This window comes from Chlamydotis macqueenii, chromosome 1 (assembly GCF_036417535.1).
Source record: "Chlamydotis macqueenii isolate bChlMac1 chromosome 1, bChlMac1.mat, whole genome shotgun sequence".
NCBI lineage: Eukaryota > Metazoa > Chordata > Aves > Otidiformes > Otididae > Chlamydotis > Chlamydotis macqueenii.
In genome coordinates, this window is record NC_141556.1 from 56,313,183 (window position 1) to 56,338,784 (window position 25,602).

Genomic DNA, 25,602 nt, shown 5'->3' on the forward strand with positions numbered 1-25,602 from the left:
ATTCATTCTGGAAGAGAAAATGCAGATATATGTGTCAGTGTGGACAACATTAAGTGTTCAGACATCAGGATCTCATTTCCCAAAATCATAACACTGGTTTTCTTTAAAAAGCCCTCAGGTAAATAAAAGCTTATGATTCTTGTACTTTAGCTCTAATGCTGCCCTCAGCTCCTGTTTTCTAATATTCTTCACAATACTCCTTCAAACTGAGACTCCTACGTAACCCCCTGAATCCAGAAGCTGGAACATAAAGTAAGAGCAAACAAACAGCTACTATGAACTGCCACAGACAGCAATATGATTAACCATGAATATCAACAACCTCTTTGATAGCGTGTAGTACGGAATAATGTGGAACAGGCCAAATGTACAATAATCTCAGACATCTTCCAAGGTCTAGAATAACAGAGGGAAGAATAATCACTCCAAGATGAACCAGAAACTTTATCAACATATTCAAACAGCAAAAATTTCCATTTTTCAATGGCATTAAGAAAGCAATCAGAAAGTGAACTGACAATATTCACATATGGAAGTTGCTCAAACTGATCTATATGCTGGGTTATTTGTAACTGAAAAGCCAGCTAGCTCATGGATAACCACGAGGCATGAGATTTAAAGAAAGCTATTAAAAAATGAACATTAGTGTCAGAAAGCTTTCAAAGATGGCCTAACTCTCAGAAACAAAGACATTCTCAATCTGAAATGCAGAGCCTGTGGTTTTTGCCATCCAAAGCTAGATTATTCAGGCTCTAAGACAGCTATTTATTTGGATGTTATACATTTAAATGAACACTATTTGACATTCATTTGGTTCCCAAAGCACTTCAAAGAGATAACTGCACTGATTTTTGAGGGATTACAAAGCGATGAAGTTCTCTTGGATGAAATTTTAATTTGAGCACAGACCTTAGAACAGTGCAATGAAAGATTGATTATTTTTTTTTTTACTGACATAGACACAAAGTCTCCTAACATAAAATTTTTAATAGTACATACTAGTCTGGAAAAAGTTATTTGTAGGGTCTGCTCAACTGCCTTAAACAGCGATTCAGGTAAAAGAAAGATAAATTTAAATGGGTATATCATGATGAAATAAGGAACATATCTTCACTGCGAGAGTCATAAAGTCATAGAAGCTCCTGCAAAGAGAAACACAGCATTTCATATGCTGTGCTCACCACAAAGCAGATTTATCAAAGACAGCTTAGTCGACTTGTTGACTAAGGTCAACAAAGGAGATTTTACAGTTTATGACATGTAGGAGAGGAGATTCTGTGATCCAAATGCCTAAATTCTACATATATACAGGTTTAAAGGAACATATAATATACAGGCAAAATCCAGTTCATATTAAGAGATGATCATCCATTCCTAACGTAAATCAATAAACTGATCTTGTTTAGCACTGCAGGGAGAAGACGTAAGCGTAATTCTCTATTGAAGTCAAAGAGCAAGGGAACACTCTGCACCTGTGTCTGCAGGAGCGTGACAGGCATTAGTTGTACCAAAGTCACACAGGCAGAGACATGACAGGCATTATTATCACCGTGTCTGCCAACACCAACCACAGCCGAAGCCAGAATGCAGCTGGGAGAAACATTAATGATCATGCCCCAGGAAAAGCTGCCAGACCCTGTTAAAAGGAGCTGAAGAAATATAATGTATTAATAATAAGTACATGATTTCGCAAAGCATTAAAAAATCCACGGCCCGTGTCAGACGGTGATCTTTGGCAACAGATTCAAAGCTGGGGAACACATTACACCATGAAGCATGCATCCATTTCACTTCTTGGTGCACTAACTAGCTCCAAGAGCCTGACCAGGCTGAGGCAGGAGACTGTGAATGCAGCAAAGTGACCCCTGTGCGCTCATTAAATTTTATTCTGCAGGTAATTGCTGACTAAAAGCTTAGCAAGGCTGCACTCAACCTTGCTGGTCAAAGGAGGTGTTGCCCTTATTACAGTTTCTTGCTACTGAAGGTATTTAATAAGAAGGGAGTCAGATTTTCTGAGCCACCTACAAAATTGAGAGCTTTACTAATTGTCGCAAGAGAAACAGAAACAGGATAGTATTGGTAGTGGTTTACTTCTGAGGTAGAAAAAGGCATTTATTTTCCACCAACAGGATAATAGATCAGTGCAGCTTGTACCACACTGATTTGTTAAACATGTTTTGCAGTGTTGGTTACAAAGATGTTTTTGCATCAGATCCCTTCATAAGACATTTATGAGGTTACATCGTTTTGGCACTAAGCATGCGTAACAATCTATTAGGTGATCCTAATAAAGTTAAATGATGCAAATGTAGTGTTTAACCACTAGAATAAGTGATCTTGAATATACTATGCAATATGTAACCATGAACAGCTAGAAAGAACCTATAAATTGTATTTTACGAGCTAAAGAGAGAGTTGACTGATGAGGTATTTTTGGAAATGCTTTCCCCATGGTAAGATCACTGGCAGCTATCATTTTTCTCACTCTGACCAAGATAAAGATAATCAGAGTATACGAGTAATAACAAATATTCTGCTGACTAAAATGCTCTCTAGTGCTCTCTTCAATTTCAGCAAAAGGCTATTAGCTCACTGCTTGTTCAGTTTCTGCTTTGCAAAACTACAATAATCTCCTTGTAAATTTGTTGGCTTTCACAGGACTGGACGGACAAGCCTGGCAGGGAACGAAGACCTGAGCAAGCTCTATCTTCCACTAGCTACTAAGAGAAAACAAGAAAATGGAGAAGTGCTCTCTGTTACACACCCAGTGACTGTTGCTCCAAATCAATCAAAAAAAATGGTTCCGATTTCTGTAAAAGGAAAATTAAGAGTGAGAAGCGACACGCTGAACAAGCAGTAAATGGTTAACATTTCCCAGCCCTAAAGCCAGGAATAAGCACCAAGTAGGTCCTGTCCAGAAAAAGGTGTTAGCACCATCACACCAGCAGATACTGACACAGGATGCCGGGATCCATCCAGGGAGGGATTCGGAAGAGAACGAACAATAAGATGACAGGCATTGAGGTGACATCTGCAGAGGCTGGAGAACAATTTCCAGAGAATGAATGCCTTTTAATGAACCGAGTTTTAACTGTCCCCACTAGAGATCATTACGATGAGAAACAATGAGAGCCACTTGTATTGCTTTCTCCCTGCAGGACATGTCTGACGGAGAATAAACCTCTCTTCTTCTTCTCCAGTTACTTGTTACTGCCAGCATTGGTTATAATTGAATAAGCTTTATTCAGATGACAGCTAAATTTAGTAGATATTAGCATCAAGCCTCTGGAGGGGCAAAAACAGGAGAGGAAAGCTTGAAATGAACAGACTAAAGTAATACTGAATAATCAATGCAATGTATGGCAAAGTGAACCTCTGCACCTGAGGAGTCTGGCACTGAGTTAAACCTGGATTGTGGGGCCTCGCCGAGACAAAACACGACACTACTGCTGACTTTTCCCTTTCCTCCTGGCCTGCATTATTATTATTCCCGTGATGGTGGGGGTCCCTCAGACCCTTGGCCCCATTGCAGTGGCTCTATGAAGGGGCCGGTAGGCCGGCCGACAGACCACACAGTGCAGAGGTAGGAGAGAGGGGCGATAAGGAACGGCCACCAGCAAGAACCCGAAGCACACGGGTCTGCGGTAACCTCCACACAACATGGCGCCACAACATGGCGCCACGGCCCTTCCCGCCCAAGCGCCGCCGCGGCTCCCTCTGCGCATGCGCCCAGGGGCCGCGATTGGTGCCGGAAGTGTGGCGCTGCGAAGACGGAAGTGGCATCATGCACGGGCGGAAGCGTGGCGGGGAGGCGGGAGTTGGCCGCCGGCGAGAGGTGTCCGGTCATGTCGGCCTCCTTGTTGCGGCGGGGCCTGGAGCTGCTGGAGGCGTCGGGTGGGCCCGCGGGCACCGGGGGGCTGTGGGGCCGAGGGGAGGGCGATTCCTGGCGTACGGCTCGAGTAACTCCCTCCCTCTCCCCGCTGCAGGCCAGGGAAAGGCCCCGCCGGAACGCCAGCGGGGGCGGGAGGGCCCAAGGGCGGTGGGGGCTGCGAGGCGGAGGAAGAGAGCGCTGGAGCCCGCCAGGAATAAGGCCACAGTCAAAGGCAGAGTCGTGAAGTCGGCGATAGGTGAGTCCTGGCCCGCTTCCGAGGGGAGGGAGAAGCAACTTTGCCGCCCTCCACAGCCATGGCGCCGGGTTCCCTCGCGTGCCGCAGCCCCTTTCCCGGTCGCTTTTATCCATCCCTTCCCATCTTCCTGGGTGCCCTGCTGGTGTCCTGCACTTAAACACAGCCTGATCTGTGGACACACCCCTATTCCTGAGCTGTTGCAATGTCTTTTTCACCCGGGGCCTTGCTGATCCTTCTGTGTCTCTCCTTATGTGCTACCTGGCTGAACAGCTTATGTGTTTTGTCCCACTCTGCTTTGGCCTAGAGGAGTATCATAAGAAGAAACCCGTGAATCACTTGAGAGAAAATCTGCAGTACATGTTGAAGGGACGATTTGTTGCAAACAGAGCCATCACAGAACAAGTAAGCTGTCAATTCATTGTTTGGGGGTGTGCTTCTGCTAAGGAACGCAGGTGAATGACAGTCATCCCCAGATCTTCCAGCTTAGACCCTGTGCAAAGGAGTCAAGTTAAGTTTCTGTCTGCAAGTGGCCTTGAGGAATTTCTGTGTGCACTGACAAAATAACTTACTAAGCTTTAAACTCTTGTAGATAAGTTTGCACTATGATGTTCTCTGATATTAGTTAAAATGTAAATTACCAAAGATATTTCATAGCTTCAGCTGGCAAAGAAGCCCCGTTTCAGACCTCCTAACTGTCAATCAAACTGGCCTTCTCTGTAGCTGGAGGCTGTTTAGCAAGGAATCAGATGTGCTGCTGGCTCATGCAATAGGAATTTCATAGCACCTTGAATGATGTTTCTCATAACTTGAGAATTTAACCAGTGGTCTTCCCCAAAAGGTAGTCCTGTGCCAGGTTCTGAAGAGGAGAATAACTGACTCTGCTAGAATCTTGGGGTAGTTTTCTGAGATACAGGCTATTAATTAACAAACAAACCAAGTGGTTTAGGCCAGTGTTTCTCAGGCTGGAGATTGTGTAAGGACATGACGGTGTATTAGAAAATGCTGAGGGAATTCCGCCAACTTGTTGGGTTTTCAAGTTGTCTCATGATGAGACAGGATAAAAGGTCATCATTTCAGAAAGATCTGAGTTGAAATCAGTGTTTTTATCTCTGTGACACTTAGCAAAGAGTAGTTTTCATATTTTACTTCAAATACTAAGTTGGTATTTGCTGTTGTCCCAGTGACCTGCTTTGGTTGACACCTGTGATTGCCTCTCACTTTTCTTTGGAGGCATTCCAGGATATAGCAAGGTACCAGTAGAATAGCAGAGATGCTGCAAATGAGCTTGAAAATCACTATTTTGTGGTTTGGTCTGGATAACAATGACTGTTCTTTTTCCTTTTTTATTGTCTGAAGATTCTTGCTCAGAACAGAGGGAGGAAGTCCAAAGATCAGCCTCCAAAGAAGGCTGTAAAGAAGAAGCCCGAGGGCACTGTCTTTACTGAGGAAGATTTCCGTAAATTTGAGAGAGAATACTTTGGGAGACCGTAAACAACGCAACAGGGCTTCTTGCAGCTCCAGTCTTTCTGCAGCTGAGTGCTTGGCACGCAGGACTGGCCGTTTCCTCGGCATATTTGAGGCAGGACATTGGAGATGTGCCTCTGTCAGCAGGTGCTTTAATGTCACACTTGCAGAGCAGCTCTGCATCTGTGCAGAACTTGTTACCGGCCAATCAGAGCCACAGAGGTTCTCTCGGGTCTGAGATGTCTTCTACTTATAGTTATCTCCCTCCAGCCAACATGTCTTTCATTCTTAATGTAGAAGGTGGACCAAGCCAAATATAAATCTTGATCCCCTTCCTCAGGATGTAAGGCTTCTGCTACCTGTGCCGTTTGGCAGGGGGCGTTTAAAGAATGTATCTGAATGGAGAACTGTTTCGAACCAGCAGTCCAGTCATCAGAAGGGAAGGATGCTTTGAAAGACTGTTAAACCTGAGTAGTCCTGCAGTTTCTGTTCTTATTACAGCCTCTGTCAGGTTTTTTAGTCATTGCAAGAAATTTTTCTATGTCGTTTGATTAAATAATTGTTGCAAACACTGCCTCTCTTTGCCTTTGTCATAGTGATTATGATGACAGGCTACAGTTGATGAAGACAAACCGTGTCACTGCTCTGATCCAAGCCTCCCGCTCTTTAGGATGACTCAGTTGTGTGAATGGCCTTTCTGATTCATGTTGACACATGTATTTAATCTTCTCTCTGACTTGCTCAGGCCTTCAAAGAGCGCAGGTTGGAATGGAGATGACTTCTGTTTTGCCTATTCACGGTCTCCTCTCTCCAAGGAAGAGCTCTCACACAGAGAAAGTTCTCCTTTAGATGCTTACACCTGAGCCTCCCACTGAGGTTCAGCCATGCCAGGAGGGCTTGTGACCCAGATGTTAGTCTCGGGCATGAAGTTAAAATCTTCTGAGGCAGTGGTTGCTGTGCTGGGTTGAAGGGAAGCTTTTTTTAATCAAGTTACTGCTAAATTCCCGGCTGCAACAAATAGAAGGCCCAGCAGGTGGGAGTGTTGTTCCAGACACATTTCATTGGTAGACAAGGGTAAATTTGCTTCTGGGGAGCTCCTGCCACTGCCCTTTCCTGCCCCTTTGCCTAAGAAGTTGGGAAGTGTCTTCCCTTTGGATGAAAGATGTAAGGAGAAGGGCTAATGCCAGGCTTTGGTTAGACTCAGGAGTTCATTACAAGGGGCTTGGCTGACCTGAGCGGCAGCTGCTTAGATGTCAGCATTGGAGGGAATTTGGTATCCATTCCCTGCCCTCTGATTAGAATTCCTGGTGCCATCCTCCTAAGTCTGTGCCTCCTCTGTTGTGGTCTTTCCCTCTTGTCTGCGCGGGAGGGAAGGTCATCCAGATGTATGAGGTCCAGACAGGGGAAATAGCAAACATACTCAAATTTGTGTGTACTAGAAATTGTGTAATAGAGCATGGGAGGGGATTTCTTGTAATAGGATCCAGTTCAGCTATCTGCAGCCAAAAGTGGTAAATATACAACAGTGCAAAGACCAATTCCCTACTTTTTCAGTTTGTTCTTCCTCACAAAATAATAATAAAAAAGTGTTTGCTTCTTAAAAGAATGGAAACGCTATTTTTTTAAAAAAAGTAATTGAGCAAAATGTGTGTGCAGTACATGTCTCCTTAAAACCTCTGCGCTCTGTGCCTCCTGCAGTGCATGTGAGCTGATCTAATGTGCAGCTCTGTGTGGAGCTGTCATGGGGACAACAGTGTGAAAAGGCTGGCTGTGCCACAACTTTGAGTTTTGAAAGAGGTAGATTTCTGGGGTGTTATTTTGTTTCAAGGCCTCATAGTCAGTATTTGGCAGTTCCTTTGACGTTAGAGAGGTCCTTCATGTCACACCTTGCACTTCCCCTACCAGTTCCTCCTACGCACCCTTGTTTCTGTGATTGTTCAGCTCCTGGACCCTTCTTGTGCAGGCTGAGGAAAGCAAAACAGCCCTTTGTTGCTCCAGAAAGGATCATCAGGGTAATGCAGTTCACTCTCTTTGTACAAAAGCCAGTTTGTTTGCTTGCAAAGGTAAGCAAACAGGAAAGCTGTTCTTGCAGGGTTAATGAAGAACTATGAAGTGGGGCCCAGAACAGTTTTCCCCAAGGATAATAACACCCAGATCTGTGGAGTTTTAAAGTTGGATGGCAGCTCTCATTACTGGCTGGAAAGACCATTAGGGCCAACACAAGTAATCAGCGCACTTCCTGTGGCTGTATGCCGTGAGGTGTTGGATTGTGAAAAGCGTAAAGCTACTTGACAGACTTTCAGATTTTTCCATCTGAAATGAAACTTGGTTGTACAGCCAACAGCGTCCTTAAATAGATTAAACTTTATTTTGTGGGAGGAAGGAAAAGCAAGCAGAAGTGAATGAGTAGCTCTAGATAAACCATCTTCTGCAAGGACAAAGATCTGACATGTTCCAGCCTTGGTTTTCCACCTCTAGCTGACCTGGAGCTCCTACGAAAGAACGGCAGTGCCACCTGCACACTGGGTAGATAAGGACAGGAGCCGGTTGGCCCCTGAGGTGAATGTCTTCACGGTAGAGGGGAGCCAGGTACCAGCCTGTTGCATGTGCGTGGCGGTAAGCTAAAACTAAGCATCTTCTTGTTCTCCCAACTGTCTGCGTTACGGTGTAGTCATGCCTAGAGCACGCCAGCTCCTCGGCTGTGCTGGGACCCTGGGAGGTGGCTATCTTAGGGCCATCTCTCTGTTCCTTGCAGCCAAACTTTGCTGCCCTACAAAAGAGAGAAGAGGGGGTCAGGGAACGAGCAGCTCCCATCGCTGTTTTTCCTGCTTGGCCTCTGACCTCCGGTTCCCGTGCTGGAAGCTAACATGTTGCAGCCTGCAACTCTCAGACCTGCCGGACAGCATTTCTCTCCCGCGCAGCTGCGAGCGGCGGTGCAGGGAGGCGTCCCGCTGCTGCAGGGCAAGGGCCGCGTGCTGGCTGAGCTCATCGGGCTGCTGGCTCTCTTCCCAGCTCTGCGACAGCAGCTGAGCGTTCTGCAGCAGAAAATAGAGGGAGCTGAGCTAGGGAAGGAGGAGGGTGCCATCTTACAGAGCATCCCCACCCACACGCAGCAGAGAGTCGGAATGGGAGGCGGCAGCAGCAGCTGTAATAGAAATGCAAATAAAAGCTCTGGAGTGTTATTAATGTGATAGAACCTTTCCAGGGAAATGCTTTAGCGAAGGCAGAATAGTTCCCAGCTGCTCAGTGTTGAGCTAGCTTATTGTGAATAAGATTCATCAAGCCGGTTAATGGCTTATTGCTCCCTCTGTTATGTGAATGGAAAGCACACAGGAAAATTTGTTTGGATGGGTACAAGCTAATGTAAGCCGATACAGCCTCTGCTGTATCAGCATGTCTTTGCTTCTTTAGTGTAGAAAGCAACACCAGCTAATACCAGCATTAGATGTGTATCGGGGGGGGACAACTGCAAATGCAAACCAAGAAAATGTGATTGCCAAGGTCACTAACCAAATTCTTGCCTCTGAAATGACATAGCACTGACAAACCTGGCTGCCAATGAACAAACACAGACTGTAAACCTTGCTCAGGCAAACAAGACTTCAAATGCTGAGAAAGCTGTGGGGGAAAAACCAGGGGGGAGAGTCCTAAAAACCTTTGGGAATCTCAGTCTCTGGTTTCTTTTTCATGACTGACTTCCATTTCAGTCCTGCTGATGACCAACGCAGCATCAGCACCTGCAACATTGACGGGCTCCTGAACGCCTTGGGTAAGGGACTGGTTATTGTAGAAAGGGTGCACAGCAGCAGCCCCCTGAATAACTCACAAAAGAGAAGTTACAGCAAAAGGAAGTTTCTCATTTTGAGACAAGAAGCCCTATCAATTCAATTAAAAACAAGGAGTGTAAAAGAAGGCGGGCTGCCTAATGCCTGCTTAGAGCTCAAAATGTGAAACTCCAGCCAAGCCAGGCTGAAGGGTTAGTAGGTTTGAGACGGATTAGAGGTTTGGATATCTATCCATAGTTACATTAAATAGGATTAACAGTGCCAACCACTAACTGTTGGGGGCAGGGGAAATAAAAAGCATGGAAGTTACTCTGCAGCTGTCTACAGGGTTACATGCACCTTCTTCTGAACGCATTAGCGGTTGGCAGGGCTGACCAGTCATCTAGCCAAGCTCGTCTGTCCTGAGCTGCACCATGTGCGTGCCAGCAAGTTCATTTATCTCCTTTAATGGAAGGCAAAAAGTAGGTCTCTTTCTCCGACCGTCCACGTGCTGCAATGGAGATGCAGAGGAGTTACGGCACTAGGAGATTCTCTGCCCTATATAAATTAAGCTGACGCGCCTGCTGCGCTTGGAACTCGCTCCCTGCCATTTTTTGTAAGGGTGTGTGCGTGTAAAAGAGAGGAAAAGAGCAGCTGAAGGAGAAATGGGAGGCAGCTAGCCATTACTTGGAGAACATGCACCTATGTAATAGGGAAATTGGAGCTTGTGGATAGAGCTAGCTCGCTCGGTGGCTTGTGACACTGCGTGAGTGCATGGAAAATAACGCAAAGACAGCATACCTGGGATACCTGAGCAGCCAGAATAGTATTGCCTAGGTCAGGGGACCTAACACCTCTGTAATTCACAAAGCCCAGCTAAACAGCCTGAACCATTTCAATGGGAAAGTCAGCAAAGATGAGCCTTTTTTTTGGCCCAGCAAGGGATGCTCATGGTAAGATTCCAAGACTGTCTTTGCACTGGAAATGAAGTGTAACAGGAGCGCATGTGCTGGGCTGCATGGCAAGGCTGTGAACACATCAGGAGGACAGAGAAAGACAGGTTGTCTCCAAAAGCTACTTGAACTGTATTAAAAAAAAATGAGTATGGTCAAGATGGAAATGAGGAGTATAGGAAAGACAATAGAGATCCTGCTGTTTCTGGACACCTAACCCTACGGAAAGGTTTTAAAACTGTGTTACTCTGACCAAAAATGTATAGATTTGCCACCCCAAAAAAAATCTTTCTGAGTTAGGAACAGGTTTATTAAGTGGAGAAAAAGTGAGGGCTGAGAAACCCAGAGACATCTCAAAACAGAAAAAGCATGTGGATATGCCAAGAACATCAGATGAACCATACCTAAAAAAAGGTGAGGCAATACTTAATGAGGCTGTGGGAAATGCAGGTGAGTTAAGGAGTGTATTTTTTTCAAGAGGCATGTGACGTCTCTCCGGAGACGACACGGTTTTGGGTCCAGGGGAGAGGGGGCTGTGACCAGACTACCACTGTGTGAAATTGTTTCGATGAGAATAACCGACATTTTCTTTCTGCCAGTCCAGCTCAGCAGCGCTGAGGGAGCATTCATCTCCCAAAGGACAGCCTGTCCTTGCAGCTATTTCTGGGCTTTCTGCCAGGGCAAAAGCTATTTGGAAGTTTTTATCATAATTCTTACTTAGTTCTCCAAAGCTGCAGCTGGGGATTTATTTTTGTAAGCACGCTGCAAAGGTGCATCTGGTTCTCAACACAGGCATGTGAAACAGTTGTCAGAGGTGGTGGTTTCCTCGTTTTGTTTGTGAAGAGAAGTCCAAGCACCTGGGTCTCTCTAAAAGCAGAGCAAAGAGGAAGGTAGTTATAAATATCATGATAACAACAGGAACAAGCTTGTGAGAAGTGGCCACATGTTGCCAGAGCAGCTTTGCCCCCAGTGAACCGCTGGGGGTTGTCTGGTTGTGTTTGGGAATATTGGACTTTGGTTTACCACATAGTACAAAATCAGCCAAGGGATTGGCAGCCTGAGGGTCATGCACGCTGTGCATGTGAAGTCCACTTCACTGCCCTTCATTCCGAGGAAAAATAGAAAAACAGAAATCCCATTAGCCGTGCCAACTCCAGATTCAAATAGCTTTTACATAATGTAGACTGGGGGAATTCTTCTGTTTCCCAGTATGTAGAAGAGCTGGGCTCCTCCAGGAGTAGCTGAAGCCTGCATTTCATGGATTGCCATCCGTTTCTGGACGCGATTATCACGCTGTATGCAAGCCACAAGGACTCGATTGAAGCACATTTGTTCTGAGAGGCTGTGAGAAAAAGAAGACAGCTCCTGCAGCTTGCAAAATGTAAAATCAGCCACCAGGCAGGAGGCTATCAGACTTTTTCTCCCACGGGCTGGTGTTTGTTACGTGACAGTGTCCTCAGTGTTCCTTGCCTCCTGCAGCAGGCTGGACAAGCTGCCGAGCTGCGGAGCCAAGTGGCGTGACGCTGGTTGTACCTAACACAAGCCTGGAGGAAAAGTCTAAATGAAAAACGCGGGGGAAGAGTCAGCCCTATCTCCAGCCAGTGTAAAATCTTAACTAAGTTACTAAGTATGGAAACGCGGCGTCATTTCAGCAGGCATTGCATAAGGTTGCCATATTAGCTGCCTCTGCAAAGCTGCAGGCTCGGAGCCTTCAGCAAACAGTAACGATGCCAACTGCTCTTTAAGGGCAGGTTTCTGGGTCTCCTGCAAGGAGTCCTATAAAACGCACACATGGATACAGGGCAGAGAGCAAAGCAGCACAGGTGCGTCATGCGTTCCTTCTCCTGTTCCAGCTCTGATCTTCCTTCCCTGGAGTGAGTGTAATCTGGTAAATTGGAGCTACACGCTCTCTGGAGAGCTGTAGGAACCAGAACCAGGTATTTACTGGCCAGCACAGACACGACCTTGTCTGCCTGCAGAGCACGGACTCAAAGATTTATTTTAGTCAGGGGTGGCTCACAGACAGCCCTGCCACGGGGTGCGGTGGGGGATAAACGTGCTGACAATCTCTCCAGGCTTTGGGTGGGCTGAGTATCAGCCAGGGCTGCTGCCAGGCTGCTTTAAGCAGAAGTTGCGATGGCTCTAAAGGAGGCAGAGGCGGTTGCCCTGTGCTTGGAAAGGGGGATCAGTTTGGGGAGGAGAGGAGGGTTTTGCCCTGCACAGAGAAGCCACTTGCCCATACACTCTTACCCGTTCCCATGCTTTCTGGGAACAGCTGAGACCAAGCACATTGTCATCTCGGGGTGCAGATTTGACCCGTGAAGGGAAAGACTGTCCTTGCTCCTTGGGCTTTCCTGCCTCTAATTATCCCCGTCCTCAGCCTGGAAGGTCCAGCTGATCTGAAGTAAACCTATTCGGTTGCTCTGCCACCCAAAACAGAATAGTCCCCTTGTCCCTGCATGCAGTCACCAGTAAGCTCTGGAGAACAAAGCAGCACTTGGCGCAGGACCTCGCTGTGCCTGCCAGTTTGCAGTGTGTCCCATTTATATAGTGCATAGCGGGTCAGAGCCCAGGAGGTGAGAGACGAGGCAGGTACTCCCACGCAGGTGAGGAGCCTGGGCCAAAACTACTCAAACAACAGGGAACTCGCGGCCTCATGGAACCCACAGTGAGGGTCTTTTAGTTACCCACACCACTTTCAATGTGGCATAAGCCCTAACTCCTGCCCGGGTGTATTTTCACGGTAATTTAAATAGCATCCGTGTCACCCAGGCACCAGCTGTAAGCATAGACAGGTCAAGCCACCAGAGAGGCTGGTCTGCTCAGCTCCCTCACCAACAAGCCTGCTGGCAGCAGTTGCCAATTTTTTTTTTTTTTTTTTTTTTTCCACAATGAGGGTGGTGACACACCGGTACAGGTTGCCCAGAGAGGTGGTTGATGCCCCATTCCTGAACACATGCAAGGCCAGGTTGGATGGGGCTCTGAGCAACCTGATCTGGTTGGAGATATCCCTGCTCCTTGCAGGGGGGTTGGACTAGATGGCCTTTAAAGGTGCCTTCCAGCCCTAACTATTCTGTGATTCTACGATTCCATCTGCCTGCTCTAGGAGCCTTCATACAGCAGGTCCCAGAGCACACGGCTGTTACCCTGTGTCACACATCAACCTACGGCTTGGGCAATGAATACGGCTGGAGGACTGCAGCCCTAAGTTGAGGACATAAGGAGCTTCAGTGTCAAAAACCAGGACCCCGATGAGGCTGCCACTGGACAAACGATTTTCTAACACTGGTAGGAACCTTTTCCCTCCCTGATCCAGCACTGGTTGAAGCCCAGCACTGGCAAAGGCCAGACCTGCAGCCACTGCGCTGCCCGTGTGCGCCAGCCAGGCTGGGACGTGCAGGTGCCTGAGCTGGGCAGCTTACTGGGTCGTGTCAGTGGAAGTGAGAAGGAATCCTAACTCCTCAGGGAAGGATGTGCACGTCCACACACCAAAGCTGGCTCCAGCAGGCCAAGCAGGGATTAGATGCTGCTAAATCTGGGTATCAGCCGCTTAAAAAAAAAAAATAATTAAATAAAAAAACCTCACACATAAAATGATTAAAAATGGCATGTCCCCTCATCCTGAAGCTTCTGTTAGCGAAGTACAGCCACGCTGGATACTTAACTTCACTGATGTTCAGAACCTCAAAGACCTAAAACCAACCACAAAAAAAAAACGCCTTGCATTGAGTGGCTAGACTATAAAACTTACACACTAATAGAGGGCACTAATTAATAGCTACAGGCAGAAACCACCCTGCTGCACAGGCTCCTGCTTGTCATCTTCGTGTTCAAGTTCTCTGTAATGGACACCTTTACAGCAAGGCTGGGTTATTTTTTTTCCCCGTTGCGTCTTTTCTGTTGCTGCACTCCAGCACCAGCGAGCTAACTCGCCTACCGCAGCCCCGCTGAGCAACGCAAACCCCAGGAGCCCGGCTGCAGCTGTCAACAGCCCCCGCCGCATCCCCAGCACACGCGCTGCTCCAGGACACCCGTGCTTTCTCTGCACAGCCTGCACAGCTGACTCAGAAGTAGGGCTGAACCAGTTGTATGGATCAACTCGTCACCTTGGTAGAAGAAAATAAAATTTGTATTTGTATCTTAAAATTTGACTCTGCTGTGGCTGTCTGAAGCCTCCCCATCTTTCACGCTTTGATACGCAAACATCATCCAGAGGACTAACAGTAATCCCACCCATTTGGCCCAGTTCACCCACCACAAATAGGGCAGGCCTCACCCCAGCCCCACCAGCTTGGGCCAGGAAACACACCTCTTCACATTCTTGGATGCCTGGCAACTCACAGGGAGATAAGGAGAAACCAAAATCATCAGTTCAAGAGTGTCATTACTTGGTCTGGACTCATCTCCTAGCAAGGCGCTCACTTACGTTCAGTTTTTCACATTGTGTATCCTGGACCATTCACCTCCCTCACCATGTCCAGGGCTGCCAAGTCTGAAAAACCAAACCCTCCCACCGCAGTATTTTACTGCCCTTGTGTATCCTGTATCAGCCAGTCTTCATACTATGTACTTTCCAGCTTCACCAGCAGAACACCCAACAGCTTATCATGTTTGTATCTGCACCTAGGTGCAGTGCAAGTTACACTTGTTTCACAGGTACCCAGTCATCTCACACCAGAATCGCCAGTTTACTATAAAATAATTTATTAGACAGCAATACACAGCTTTAGCAGCTAGCTTATATACATGCACATAAAAACTGCCGACTACCCTACTCAGGGACTCTAGCTCTTTTGCCCTTGGCCTTGCGGACCTCTTCAATCAGATCTTTTAAGTACTGAATTTCCTTACTAAGGGAATCTGCTTTCTCCTTCAGGGCCTGATTCTTCTGCTCCAGCTCTCTACACTCCCCAGACAGCGCCTCCTGCTCTGCCCTCTTCTTCTGCCGGTAACGCGTGGCAGCAGTCTTATTCTGCTCCATCTTTTTCAGTTTCTTATCTATTTTCTTCTCTCCTTTCATCTTTGCTGACACTGCCTTCTCTGCAGGTGGATCATACGGTTTGGACCGCACAGAGCCACAGGTGGCATCTGTAGGGAACTGGTTGTCATTGGGGGATCCAACTGAATTGGTAGGACTATGTTGGGGTGTTCCCAGGTAGGAGTCTGGGCTCATGCATATTCCACTATCATCGGAATGGTTCTCCTCCTCTTTCTCAGGCTTGGTGATCACTACCACATAGGTGGGGCCCTCCTGTTTTCTCTCTCCTTCCAGAACATCCACTTCACTACCTAGTTCTAAACTAAATGAATGGTCTGGAGTGGAAGTCAGAGACCCTGGGGAGAGGGGAAAAGACCAAAGGGAAGCCAATGGGGCCATTGGATCTGCTCCAATTGGAGATTCAGGGAGATGGGTGACTAGGTCAGTTATCAGTGGAGGTTCCTTGTTGTGAAATTCCTGGACGGTAGCGTTAAACAGGAGATCACACGTGTCTTCCAACGTGGCCATCAGCTCGTCTGGTGAGACGGTGGCTTCCAGATGTTCCATACCTAACAGGGCATCAAAATCAAATTCCTTCAGATCCATCTTCTCCACCATCCACTCCATGCCAGAGAAGGCATCCTCTGCACAAGAAAAATTACCATTTCAGTAAACCAGCAAACAATGCAATTCAAGCTTCTGAAAATAATCTAGAAGCTTATCTTTTAACATCCTTCTCCTCCTCTTTCATACTGGTATGAAAAAATTCAACCATCAGGGAAAAAAAAAAAAAAAAACCAACAACAACAACCCAACAAACCCAACCCTGCCATTTAGGTGCAGAAGACTGCAGGGTACAATGTAAACTGTCAGCTATTCCAACATTCCATCCCTCTTACTCCAACACGAGAAGAATTCAGGGTTGTTTGCAACAAACTGCCACGTTTGTTTCTGGTGATCTCTGCCAAGGAGTAGTACTCTAACAACTACTATGTTATTAAAAGGGCAACAGAAGCATCACTTTCCAGTACGCGAGTCTAGTAACCAGCAATCCTGTACCGTGTAAGCAGTGTGGTACACACACCTTCCAAGCAGAGGTATGCATCTGAGGTTACCTTCACACTTACGAAAACCTACCGATTTTATTTTTTAATCGGAATGTTACTAAATATACTATGTGCCCTTCTAATTGCTGCACTTTATGTAAATAAATAATATCTTACCCTGGCTGCTATCTATGGTGTTGCCTAAACTGTCCACAGCAAGCCAATTGGAGGAGACTGCCTTAGCCTTGTCGCTGGAGAACCCATGCGAACTGAGGGGCTCGGCCACCTCCAGGTAGTCATCTAGGAGTCCCAGACTTTCCTCAGCCACCGAACACGGCTGGCTGAAGGGGGATAATGAATCCCCCAACAGCATCTCGTTGTTCAAGAGGCTCATCTTCGTCAGTTTTTAATGCTTTGAAGTCGAAGGATGTAGACAAGTAGAGGGTCTCTGTGTCGACTACAGCAATGCTGCTGTGCGATGCCTTGCGAAACCTGCAAATAAAACTTTAATTCATCAGTACTTGTTTGACCAGTATAGCTTTTTAAGAGAAGTGCCACTTCAAGGAGTAAGTTAGTACTCTGTAGACTTTTAAGACTTCTCCGTTTTTCAAGACTGCTGTTTGCTTGAAACGTTAACATCTTTACACTTTGAATTTCTCGCTAAAGGCTCGCCAGAGCCAGCCGCAGGCTCCAGGTGCGAGTATCCCACCGAGAGCCGTCGGGCTTCCTCATGCCCAAAAACGGGCAGGGCTGCCGCCGGCCCCACCCACCCGCCGCCGTGACTCACGCCCACGCCGGCAGCCGCAGCCATTTCGCGATCCTGCCGCGTCCCTCACCCCGCCCCGGCAGCGGCCGCCATTTTGTTTTCGTGCCACGTTTCCAGCAGACATCCGGCTGCCGCCCAGGCTGTACGGCGCTGAGCCGCGCTAAGCAGGGAAAACGCAGCCCTAGAGACGAGGTGGAATAGGACAACGGACCTCTCTCGAATAAACCTACTTACAGAACAGGGCGTTTGTGCCAGAAACCGAATCGTGTGCCACACACACCGCCTTTTACTGGAGTTTCCAGAGAGTTACGAAACCCCTCCAGATCATCTGGGCAGACTTAGCGCCACAGTTATTAAAGGATTACAGTACCGGGGCCAGCTTATGAACAGCCCCTAGGGATCTACTCGGGACGATACACAAAATGGCACTTAAACTCTCGGAACCCTGATGCCTTCAATGCCCCACTCCTCCCCATCTACAGAAGCATTCCCTCGCGCGGGGTAAAGAAGCCCTCCCTAGAAATGTAGCGCTCATACTCCCATGAAACGGGAAAAAAAACCCCCAACTTTCGGGAATAGTTTCCTTGAGTAAGAGAAGGCACAAGAATTACTCGTTATCTCTTCTGAAATGGCATTTCCTGCCATTTCTGACGCCCGCCGCCCCCAAGGAGGTTGAGCCCCCACAAGGATGCCCTCTCCCCCCCCATATTACCCAGGAGACACCATCCATTACCACACGGGCGATAAACCCGCTCCCGAAGCCCACTTTAAAGGGGAGAGAAAAGGGTGACTAGCAACACACGGGCGACGGAACACCCGTCCCTCACACCCAATACTCACGCCATGGTTGCAGATGCCGGGGATGTGCCGAGGCCGCCGCCGCTGCTGCTGCCCCTGCTGCACTGGCCGATGCCGCCGCTGGCCCTGCCGCCCTTAAAGAGCCATGGCGGCCAGGGGAGGGGGGGGATAGGGGTGGAGGACTACTCCGCTCGTTGCCGCGCGGGAAGCTACGGAGCGCAAATAGACACACCAAACTTCCTCTCTTCCCAATAGCTACACAATGAACTGGCACCGCCCGCGCGCTGTCTTTATATAGGAGCCGCCTGTAGCAAAACAAGATCCGGCTGCCATGTGTCCTTCCGCCAACGTCACCCGCCGCCCGCCAGCGGCAGCCCGCCTGCAGCCGATCTTTCTGGCCTTCTCTCCAGCCGTTCTGCTACGGATTAATGGCAGGAGCCACTGGCAAAAGCTGCCACTCCAGGATGGGGCAGCGGCGGAGGGACTATATGGCCTCCGTCATCAGCTCGGAGCAGCTGAGGACGCTCCCCCCCCCTCCGCGGAGGTGGCGGGGGGGGGGGGGGGCGTTTAACCGCCAACAAAGACGGGGCGCTCCCAGAGGCGGCATCACACAGCTGGCCACGTGGGAAGAGGGGCGCTCATTGGCTGGAGAGGAGTTGCTCGCGTGCGCTGTGAGCTGTCATTGGCCAGGGTCCCAAGGAGGCCGGATGCTGCGGGGAAGGGGAAGAGGAAAGGGGAGGGGGGCGAGAAGGAGCCGTAGGGCTGAGAAATGGCGCCCGGAGCGGGGAGGGGGCGGGAGCGGGAGCTCCGCTTCTCACCGCCGCCCCGCGCCTTCGCCGACCTGTTCCTCTCGAAGCAGCATGTGTGTGTATGTGTCCCCTTTAATTTCCAACGGCCCCTCTTGTTCTCGACACAAAGTCCTGCCGAGGTCAGGCCGGAGTTGGTGGTGGCTGCTGCTCAGGCTGAGGCAGGTGCTGGCATGGCTCCCGTGGAGCGCTGAGGCCATCATGGCCTCCTGCTCTCTCAGATAACACATCAGCCTAGGGCAGCGTCGCCTTCCCTGCCTGCCGCACACATGCAGAGCTCAGATAATGGCTGCTTCAGGGTACAGGGTGTGTCTTTGCGTGCATGACGGCAGCTGCGTCTCTGACCTGAGCCTGCTGGCCTCGCAGCGGCCATGGCGCAGTATTGACCTGGAGTGGTTCGTGCGGAGTTTCGCTGGAGAGCCACGCTGCCAAGCAGCCAAGAGCATGAGTCTAATTAATGCCTTGAACTTATGCGAGAGCTGAAAATGGAGTTGGTTTTTCCCCAGCTGAGAAATGAGAACTTCCTCTCCAGACATGCAGATTCACACTGACACAGCTGCTTTTCTGTCCTCTGTGCAGCCATTACTCAAGACTGATGGGAGCATTAATGGATCACCTACATAGCCTCGCAGCTGTCAAGGGCAGTGTCACCTTGGAAAGTTTTTAAAGTGCAGTTTCACATTATGTTTCACATGATCTAAATCAACTTGCTGCTAGGAATGAAGCTGGCCCTCTTCCCTCGCCCCGTTCCTGGCTATACAGTTCCAACAGCTGGTCTGGCCCTCGGTGAGCCAGCTCAGCCAGCTAACCCAGCAGCAAACTCACGGGAGTCAACAGTTTTCTGATGGTTTCAGTCCTTCCATCATTTCACTCAGGTCAGAGAAGCGTCTGGTGAGCTGGCAGGATCACTACCTGTGTGCTTCCTCATTGTGTCAGAGTTATCCAGCCTCAAACGGTTGCTTTTCCACATTGCCAACCTTGCAGTGTGCCATCAGATGGGACCTTGTTTATTCAAACATCATCGGCCTGCAGGACAAATTGGTCTCAGCTACTTCTGCAAAAGGCTCCACTATTTTACAGTTAGGGCCTCTGTGGTATTTATCATAGAATCACAGAACGATTTGGGTTGGAAGGGACCCCCAAAGGTCATCTAGTCCAACCCACCTGCAGTGAGCAGGGGGATTGGACTAGATTTGTGTAAAGCCACAGCCTTCACTGAGTTTGCTCAGGTGTAGCTGCCTGGAACTTATTAAATGACTTGACTGATAATTTGCAAGGACAGGCATGACCCAGTTTCTACTTTTAGCAGTCTGATGTTACCATCATCACTACAAAGCTGAGTATGTCACTTCACATCTGTAAACTGAACAGTAGGTGTTGAATTAAAAAGGCAATTTTTTCTCCATGTTGGTTTGTGGGGTTTTTTGTTGTTGTTGTTGTTGTTTGTTGTTTTTTTTTTCTAGAAGCAAGGTTTTTGAATGACTCATTAAAATGGAGGAGGCAGGGGAAAATGTCCTCCAACGCCAGAAATCACGACGGTAGTAATTGAGCGATCTAAGATGACTGTTCTGATAAATACAGCATGGAGCAGGCAGATCTTGCTTCAAAGGAAAATGTAGAGGATGCGGCAGCTTTTGAAGAAGCCCAGTGGGTGATTGGATGGGTGGATGGGAGGACAGCAGCTCCATGTCCTTACTGGCTAAGGGAGAGCTCTCACATCCCCTGCCGTGCCTGCTTGCCACTCCTTTAAGTGAAAAGGGTGATTGTACAACCATAATCACAGCTAAATACACAGAAATGCTGTACACACCCAATCCTTCATCTTGAAAAGATAATTATAGATTTCTCTGAAAAGACTCTGGGTATGTGTGAGCAAGAATCACGCAAGCAAAAATGAAATATGCAATGAAGAACTTAACACAGATCTGCCTGTTTCCCAGCTGCCTGGTTTCCATTTTGTGTGTAAACTTATGTGGAAATTCGTCTGTATTACAAGCTCCAGACAGCAATTTTTTAAGAATCCTTAATCCAAAAATTCAAATCAAGTAACCAGAAGCCAGCCATTTAGTGAACAGTGTATTTTTCCCTGTTTCCTGAAGGACTGCAGAATTACGTTGCTACACTGTTTCATGAGCTACATTCCCAGTTCCTTTATAAATCATCTCTACGCATTTGCACGTATTATGTCAGAGGTTTCTCCTTTGTGGCTAGTGTTTTTGGCCAAGGTAGAAGACACCTCTTTAAGCCCAAGTAAAAATTCCTTGGGAATTTTTGTACCAAAAAAAAAAAAAATTAGAAATGTTTTCTAAGCAGAGAACTACTAGCTACCTGCTGCTAACTCAAAAAAGGTCTAAAAAGCGTTCCTTTCCAGTATTACAGAGTGTATTCGTGGCTCAGAGATTTAGAAGTCTGGCAGCTCTGAAGAAAATTGAATTTACAGCACAGAAAGTGGCTTCTGAATGATTAATTTATGTGCATGATCAATGAACTCCTGCTGACACGTTAACAGCTTTAGCATCGTGGATGTTATTTTCCTGCCCTGGATACCGTACCTCAGCAAAGAGAGCTCCTGTGATAAGTAAGGTGCATGCCAACTCGGAAGCGAGGGGCCAGCCGCGGGCGAAAGGAGCTGCTCACGCAGAGCTCACTGCAGGATGGAGGCCAAAGTGACCTTGCTGGGGAGTGATGGACCGCCCTGATAAATACAGCACTGCAGAAAGCCACCTGCGGCCAAACAGCAGCACCAGGAGGTGGAAAACTGGTACTCTCTCCATTCACCCTTCTCCTTCATTAAGACAGAAGGTCAATATATGGGCTTTATTTCTTTTGTTTGTTTGTTTGTTTTAAAGTTAACGTTGCAAAGGAAAAGAGGTTTTCTTCTTCCTCCAGCAAGTATACAGGAGATAAACATGCTGAATGCTATGTTATTAAGTACACAAAAGACCGGGAGGACGTCAATGTTTCCATAGTAACATCTCCTGGCACAGCCTAGACCATCTGTATAGGATGCTCTCAGGGACCGTCGGGGGGGGGGGCGGGGGCAGGAAAGTACTCCCGGGCCTCTGTAGCAGGGGAGCGAGGTGGGGGGGGAGTACGTATTGGTGGGGCCAGGAGGGTAACCAGCAGAAGTAGCAGAGATGGAGATGTTTGCTCTTCCCTGGAGTGCTGGGAAAGCCACAGCCAGGGAAAAGGGCTGGGAGACGCTGCGTCATCAGGCGGGCGCATGACCCCCATGGTGGCACTGGGCAGGCGGCTTTGGGCCCCCACGGAGCCTCAGTGACCCAGGGAAGGGGCAGATGGGCTTTTGGCTGGCCCTGGGCCCTGCTGGAGTGGCTGGGGAGGAGGGGGCATTGCCTGCTTTGCAGAAGGATGAGTGTGAGGGCAAGTTCCTGAGGGGATTCTTGTGATAATTTCTGTCCTTTGAATCTTCCATCAGAAGGGACAGGTAGCCTTACTCCACACTTCGGTGAGCAAAGGATTTCCAGAGACCAGCAGGAATTTTTTTCTGGAGACAGAGTGCCGAGGGAAACACAACGGAGGAATGAGGCAAAGCAGCTAGACATTTTGAGCAATTTCAAGGGAGAATTACCTACAACCTCTACAGCACAGGGTAATTTGCAGTGCTCAGTTGCTTCTCTCCTCATGCGGCACAAACAGCTATCTGAAGGATCTTTTCTGCCAGATTCTCATCGTAAGCTCTTCAGGGATTGCTTTATAGACGTTCTGTTTTAAAACTAGATTGAAAAGCAAATATATGTGATTAAAGATCAGGCTGGGAGGTATTAGCATCCATCTTTTATTACATACAAACAGAAAATAAGTTAGCCATATGCTCTGTCTCGTTTGTTTTGGACTAGTGCACCAAATGGAATCTCTAATAAATCATTCATTGCTTACCCACCTCCTCACTGTCTTCTGTTTCCATCCTGTTATGTAAATATCACTGACATTTGAAATGAGACTAATAAAAAAAAAGGATTAAATCTGCAATTTACTTTTGCAACTTACAGTTCAATTATTTTAGACAGATATGGAAACAATCCTGCTCGTCCACCTACATTTTTTTTACTGAACAAACGTGGGCATGCCAAGCACATGCTGATAGCTCACAAATTATGGCTCTCCAGAGGCTCAGTTACAGAATCAGCCAGCCTGTGGCCAGCTGCCACAAGTAAAAACATTGTGCAAATCTAGTAAGAGGGAGGTTAGTTTTAACTTGTAGCTTGCCCAAGCATGAATTTTCTGAGGAAAGCTACAACTGGTTGAAAATTATGTTTAGCAAAAAATATGTGTGCATATGACTTTTCTTCAGGCCATAGGTGGATTTGGGTTTTTTTTTTTTGTTTTCTCATGGTCCAGCTTTGCTTTATTACGATGAAAGTACTTGAGGGGGTCAAGAATAATCCCTCGTGTATTAGCACATGTGGGAGCAGTGTAGCACACAAACTGTTTCCAGTTGTCCAAGCAATAGAAGAACAGAAACGTATCCCACAGCAACTGTTCTTCGCAGGGTTGTGCTTCATGTGACCCCCGCTGCAGACTGCGTGCTCAGTGTCTGTCAAAATGTATGTATCTGTATGCTGTCAGCATCTGCTGGAGTCACACGTGCCAGGTGCCTTGTGCCTTTCTGTGCAAAAGGAGGAAGAGGAGAGCAGCAATGCACATCCCTTCTTTTCTAGCAGTGTGAGGTTAGCCAGAGTTGTGGCCTGACAAGCAGGTACAGATCATGAGACTGCAGCATCTCAGCCAGCCACAGACACCAGTGGGTGAGTTAACAGCTCGTCGCCACTTCGTTGGACTTGTCTTTCACTGTCTCAGTGCCCCTTAGACTTGTCAGAGTGAGGACTCTTTGCTGTGTCAGTCTAACAGCAATTACACTGCTCTCCTGAGCCTGGCATCTAAACCAGCAGCTTCGTCTGAAGCATGTGGAAAAGTTATTTCAGCTTGAGTTATTTCAGCTTCTTTGTTCAGGGGTGGGGTTGGGGGGGTGCACAATGAACGGCTGCTAATACCAGACTATGCTCTGTGTGCTCTGTCGGGGATTTGTTTTTAACTTCACGTTCCTTCAGAGTGTCTCGATAAGGCCGGGATGAGAGCCTGTGACTGAGTATATCCCATCAATGAAATAAAACAGGATCCCGGGGATATCTTGTGTGCATGTGAGATCTCTTTGTCTCTGATGCTGGCAGGCAGCTTCAGCAGGAGCACAGAGAAACCAGGTAGTTCAGATGAAGCTCTGAAACTCATCTGGGGATATATCACCGTTGAGGCTATAGGTCTCCTTGTCCCTGGGCAGAAACACTGCAGACATTATTTGGTGATATTTCTCCGCTCTTCGTAGGCAGCAGCTGCTCAGTGGCTGGAATTTACGAGCAGACTTCAATCTGTCTTAATACATACGTGTTTACAGAGCAGCAGAGAGAAATTCCTGGCAGATGTTGACGCAGTTGTGATATCATTGAGTTTATAGCTTTTTCCTGAATTACTGTCGTTTTCCCTCCTAAGGTCTCTGTGTTAGGAGATTTGGCAAACAGACAGGAAGAACATTCTTTCAGAAGGCTTTGAGACTGCTCTGCTCCCTGCACTTGTGCATGGGCTTACGGGTGGCCTTAGCAGAGCCTCCTCAGATGCGCTACAGGGGGATTGGCCATAGGCAAGCTGGATAGTAGTCCCCAAAGAAGACTTCATCGCCAAAGTATTGTATTCAGTAGGCGCTGTGGCTTCTCAATCCACTGACCCTCTTTCTGGTATCACTGTGGCGCTTGGTAAATGGAGGTTTGCAGTTCTCTTAACAGGAGGAGGTTTCTATGCTTGACTGCTGAGAGAGCTGGTTTGAGACTAAAGCCAGGTCTGTCTGAGGAACCAGCCGTGGCAACCCACCTCTGTTGGGGGGTACTGTTGGCCTGCTCTGTTGACACTCAGAGGGTGAGACTTTGTTGAGGCCTTGTCCTGGGATTGTGATGATGGTAGACATCTCCTCTGGGTCTAAGGCAATGTAGGCACTGTTCAGGAAGGTAACATTTGAGCCATTCACCTTAGTCGTGCAGTCCCAGTGGGACTGATTTGGATGCAGAGCACTTACCAGAAATACAGGTCTCCCCTAGGCAGGGCAGGCTCTGTCTGACCACAAAAGGGTGAAGTCTGTCCCAGGCCACAAGGCTTGGGAGTCCCGTCTGCCAGTGACACCAAGCATCTTCCTTTGCAGTGCAGTGATGGATTGAAGATGGATCACTCTGCTTTTTATTAACTTTCTCTTCTTACTTAAGAAAACAAATTACAAAATTAGGAAAAAAAAAAAAGAACGAAAGAAGAGGAAGGTTCCTAAGCCAAATCACTTAAATCACTAGCTCATCGTTTAAGAAAAGGCACTGGGCTAGATGCTTCCCACTGTCTCTCTCATGGCCACAGGCAGTGATTTGGAAAAGAGGTTTGTGCCTTGGTCACGCGCTTGCCTCAGCAAAAACTAATCTCCACTTGAATGCCAGGAAGTTGGGACCCCTGCCAAAATGCTCTCTAACAAGCAATGTGGGAGCTGCAGCTCCGTGGCCTGTGGGATTACTGTGTCTTGTACTACCTTTGCTTCAGCGTATCTCAGGCCCTCTGACAGCATGTCACCACTGCTATAAACAACAGGGAGTTGAACATAATTCAGATTATATTATCTGTATAAGTGGCAGTAGTTATTATGTCCAAGGCTGTAACTATCCTCTGTGATAAATAAATTAAAGAATTCGAAGGCAAAAATGTCTCTCTGCCATATTGCTTTCAGGAATGATTGCTTCTTGTCTTTAAAAGGGGGTAAGGAGCCTGCCAGGGCATTACAAATTTTGAAGTAATGTCTGTCGTGGGACAGGTAAAGAGGCAACACAGCCCATCACTTGCCATCTCTGCCCTTGTGTC

The 25,602-nt window shown here is 47.7% G+C and overlaps 2 protein-coding genes and 2 long non-coding RNA genes across 4 annotated transcripts; 3 read left to right on the forward strand and 1 right to left on the reverse strand.

Annotated features, from left to right (window-relative positions):
• The first annotated feature begins 3,803 nt into the window (after nt 1-3,803).
• Nucleotides 3,804-6,158, forward strand: RPS19BP1 (ribosomal protein S19 binding protein 1). Its single transcript, XM_086752618.1, has 4 exons — nt 3,804-3,894; nt 3,987-4,127; nt 4,432-4,529; nt 5,484-6,158. Exons 1-4 carry the CDS (start codon nt 3,846-3,848, stop codon nt 5,616-5,618), a joined length of 423 nt encoding a protein of 140 aa, XP_086608744.1. The 5' UTR covers nt 3,804-3,845; the 3' UTR covers nt 5,619-6,158.
• Nucleotides 6,159-12,408: 6,250 nt separating this feature from the next.
• On the forward strand, nt 12,409-14,454 carry LOC147602107 (uncharacterized). The gene is made up of 2 exons (XR_015259102.1): nt 12,409-13,596; nt 14,223-14,454. It is a non-coding gene; the product is annotated as an uncharacterized LOC147602107 (long non-coding RNA).
• A 536-nt stretch (nt 14,455-14,990) lies between these two features.
• Nucleotides 14,991-18,443, reverse strand: ATF4 (activating transcription factor 4). Its single transcript, XM_086752606.1, has 3 exons — nt 17,939-18,443; nt 16,510-16,824; nt 14,991-15,930 (listed from the first exon to the last, which is right to left on the reverse strand). The coding sequence occupies exons 2-3, from the start codon at nt 16,724-16,726 to the stop codon at nt 15,080-15,082; spliced, it is 1,068 nt and encodes a 355-aa protein (XP_086608732.1). The 5' UTR covers nt 16,727-16,824; nt 17,939-18,443; the 3' UTR covers nt 14,991-15,079.
• Nucleotides 18,444-20,995: 2,552 nt separating this feature from the next.
• LOC147602108 (uncharacterized) lies at nt 20,996-22,602 on the forward strand. Its single transcript, XR_015259105.1, has 2 exons — nt 20,996-21,504; nt 22,139-22,602. It is a non-coding gene; the product is annotated as an uncharacterized LOC147602108 (long non-coding RNA).
• Nucleotides 22,603-25,602: the final 3,000 nt, after the last annotated feature.

Bases quoted from the DNA above. Each gene is read 5' to 3' on its own strand.
- RPS19BP1 (XM_086752618.1), top strand. From the start codon at position 3,846: ATGTCGGCCTCCTTGTTGCGGCGGGGCCTGGAGCTGCTGGAGGCGTCG. The intron at 4,128-4,431 runs GTGAGTCCTGGC...GCTTTGGCCTAG, and splicing joins AGTCGTGAAGTCGGCGATAG to AGGAGTATCATAAGAAGAAA. The intron at 4,530-5,483 runs GTAAGCTGTCAA...TATTGTCTGAAG, and splicing joins ACAGAGCCATCACAGAACAA to ATTCTTGCTCAGAACAGAGG.
- ATF4 (XM_086752606.1), bottom strand. From the start codon at position 16,726: ATGAGCCTCTTGAACAACGAGATGCTGTTGGGGGATTCATTATCCCCC. The intron at 15,931-16,509 runs GTAAGATATTAT...TTTCTTGTGCAG, and splicing joins CACCATAGATAGCAGCCAGG to AGGATGCCTTCTCTGGCATG.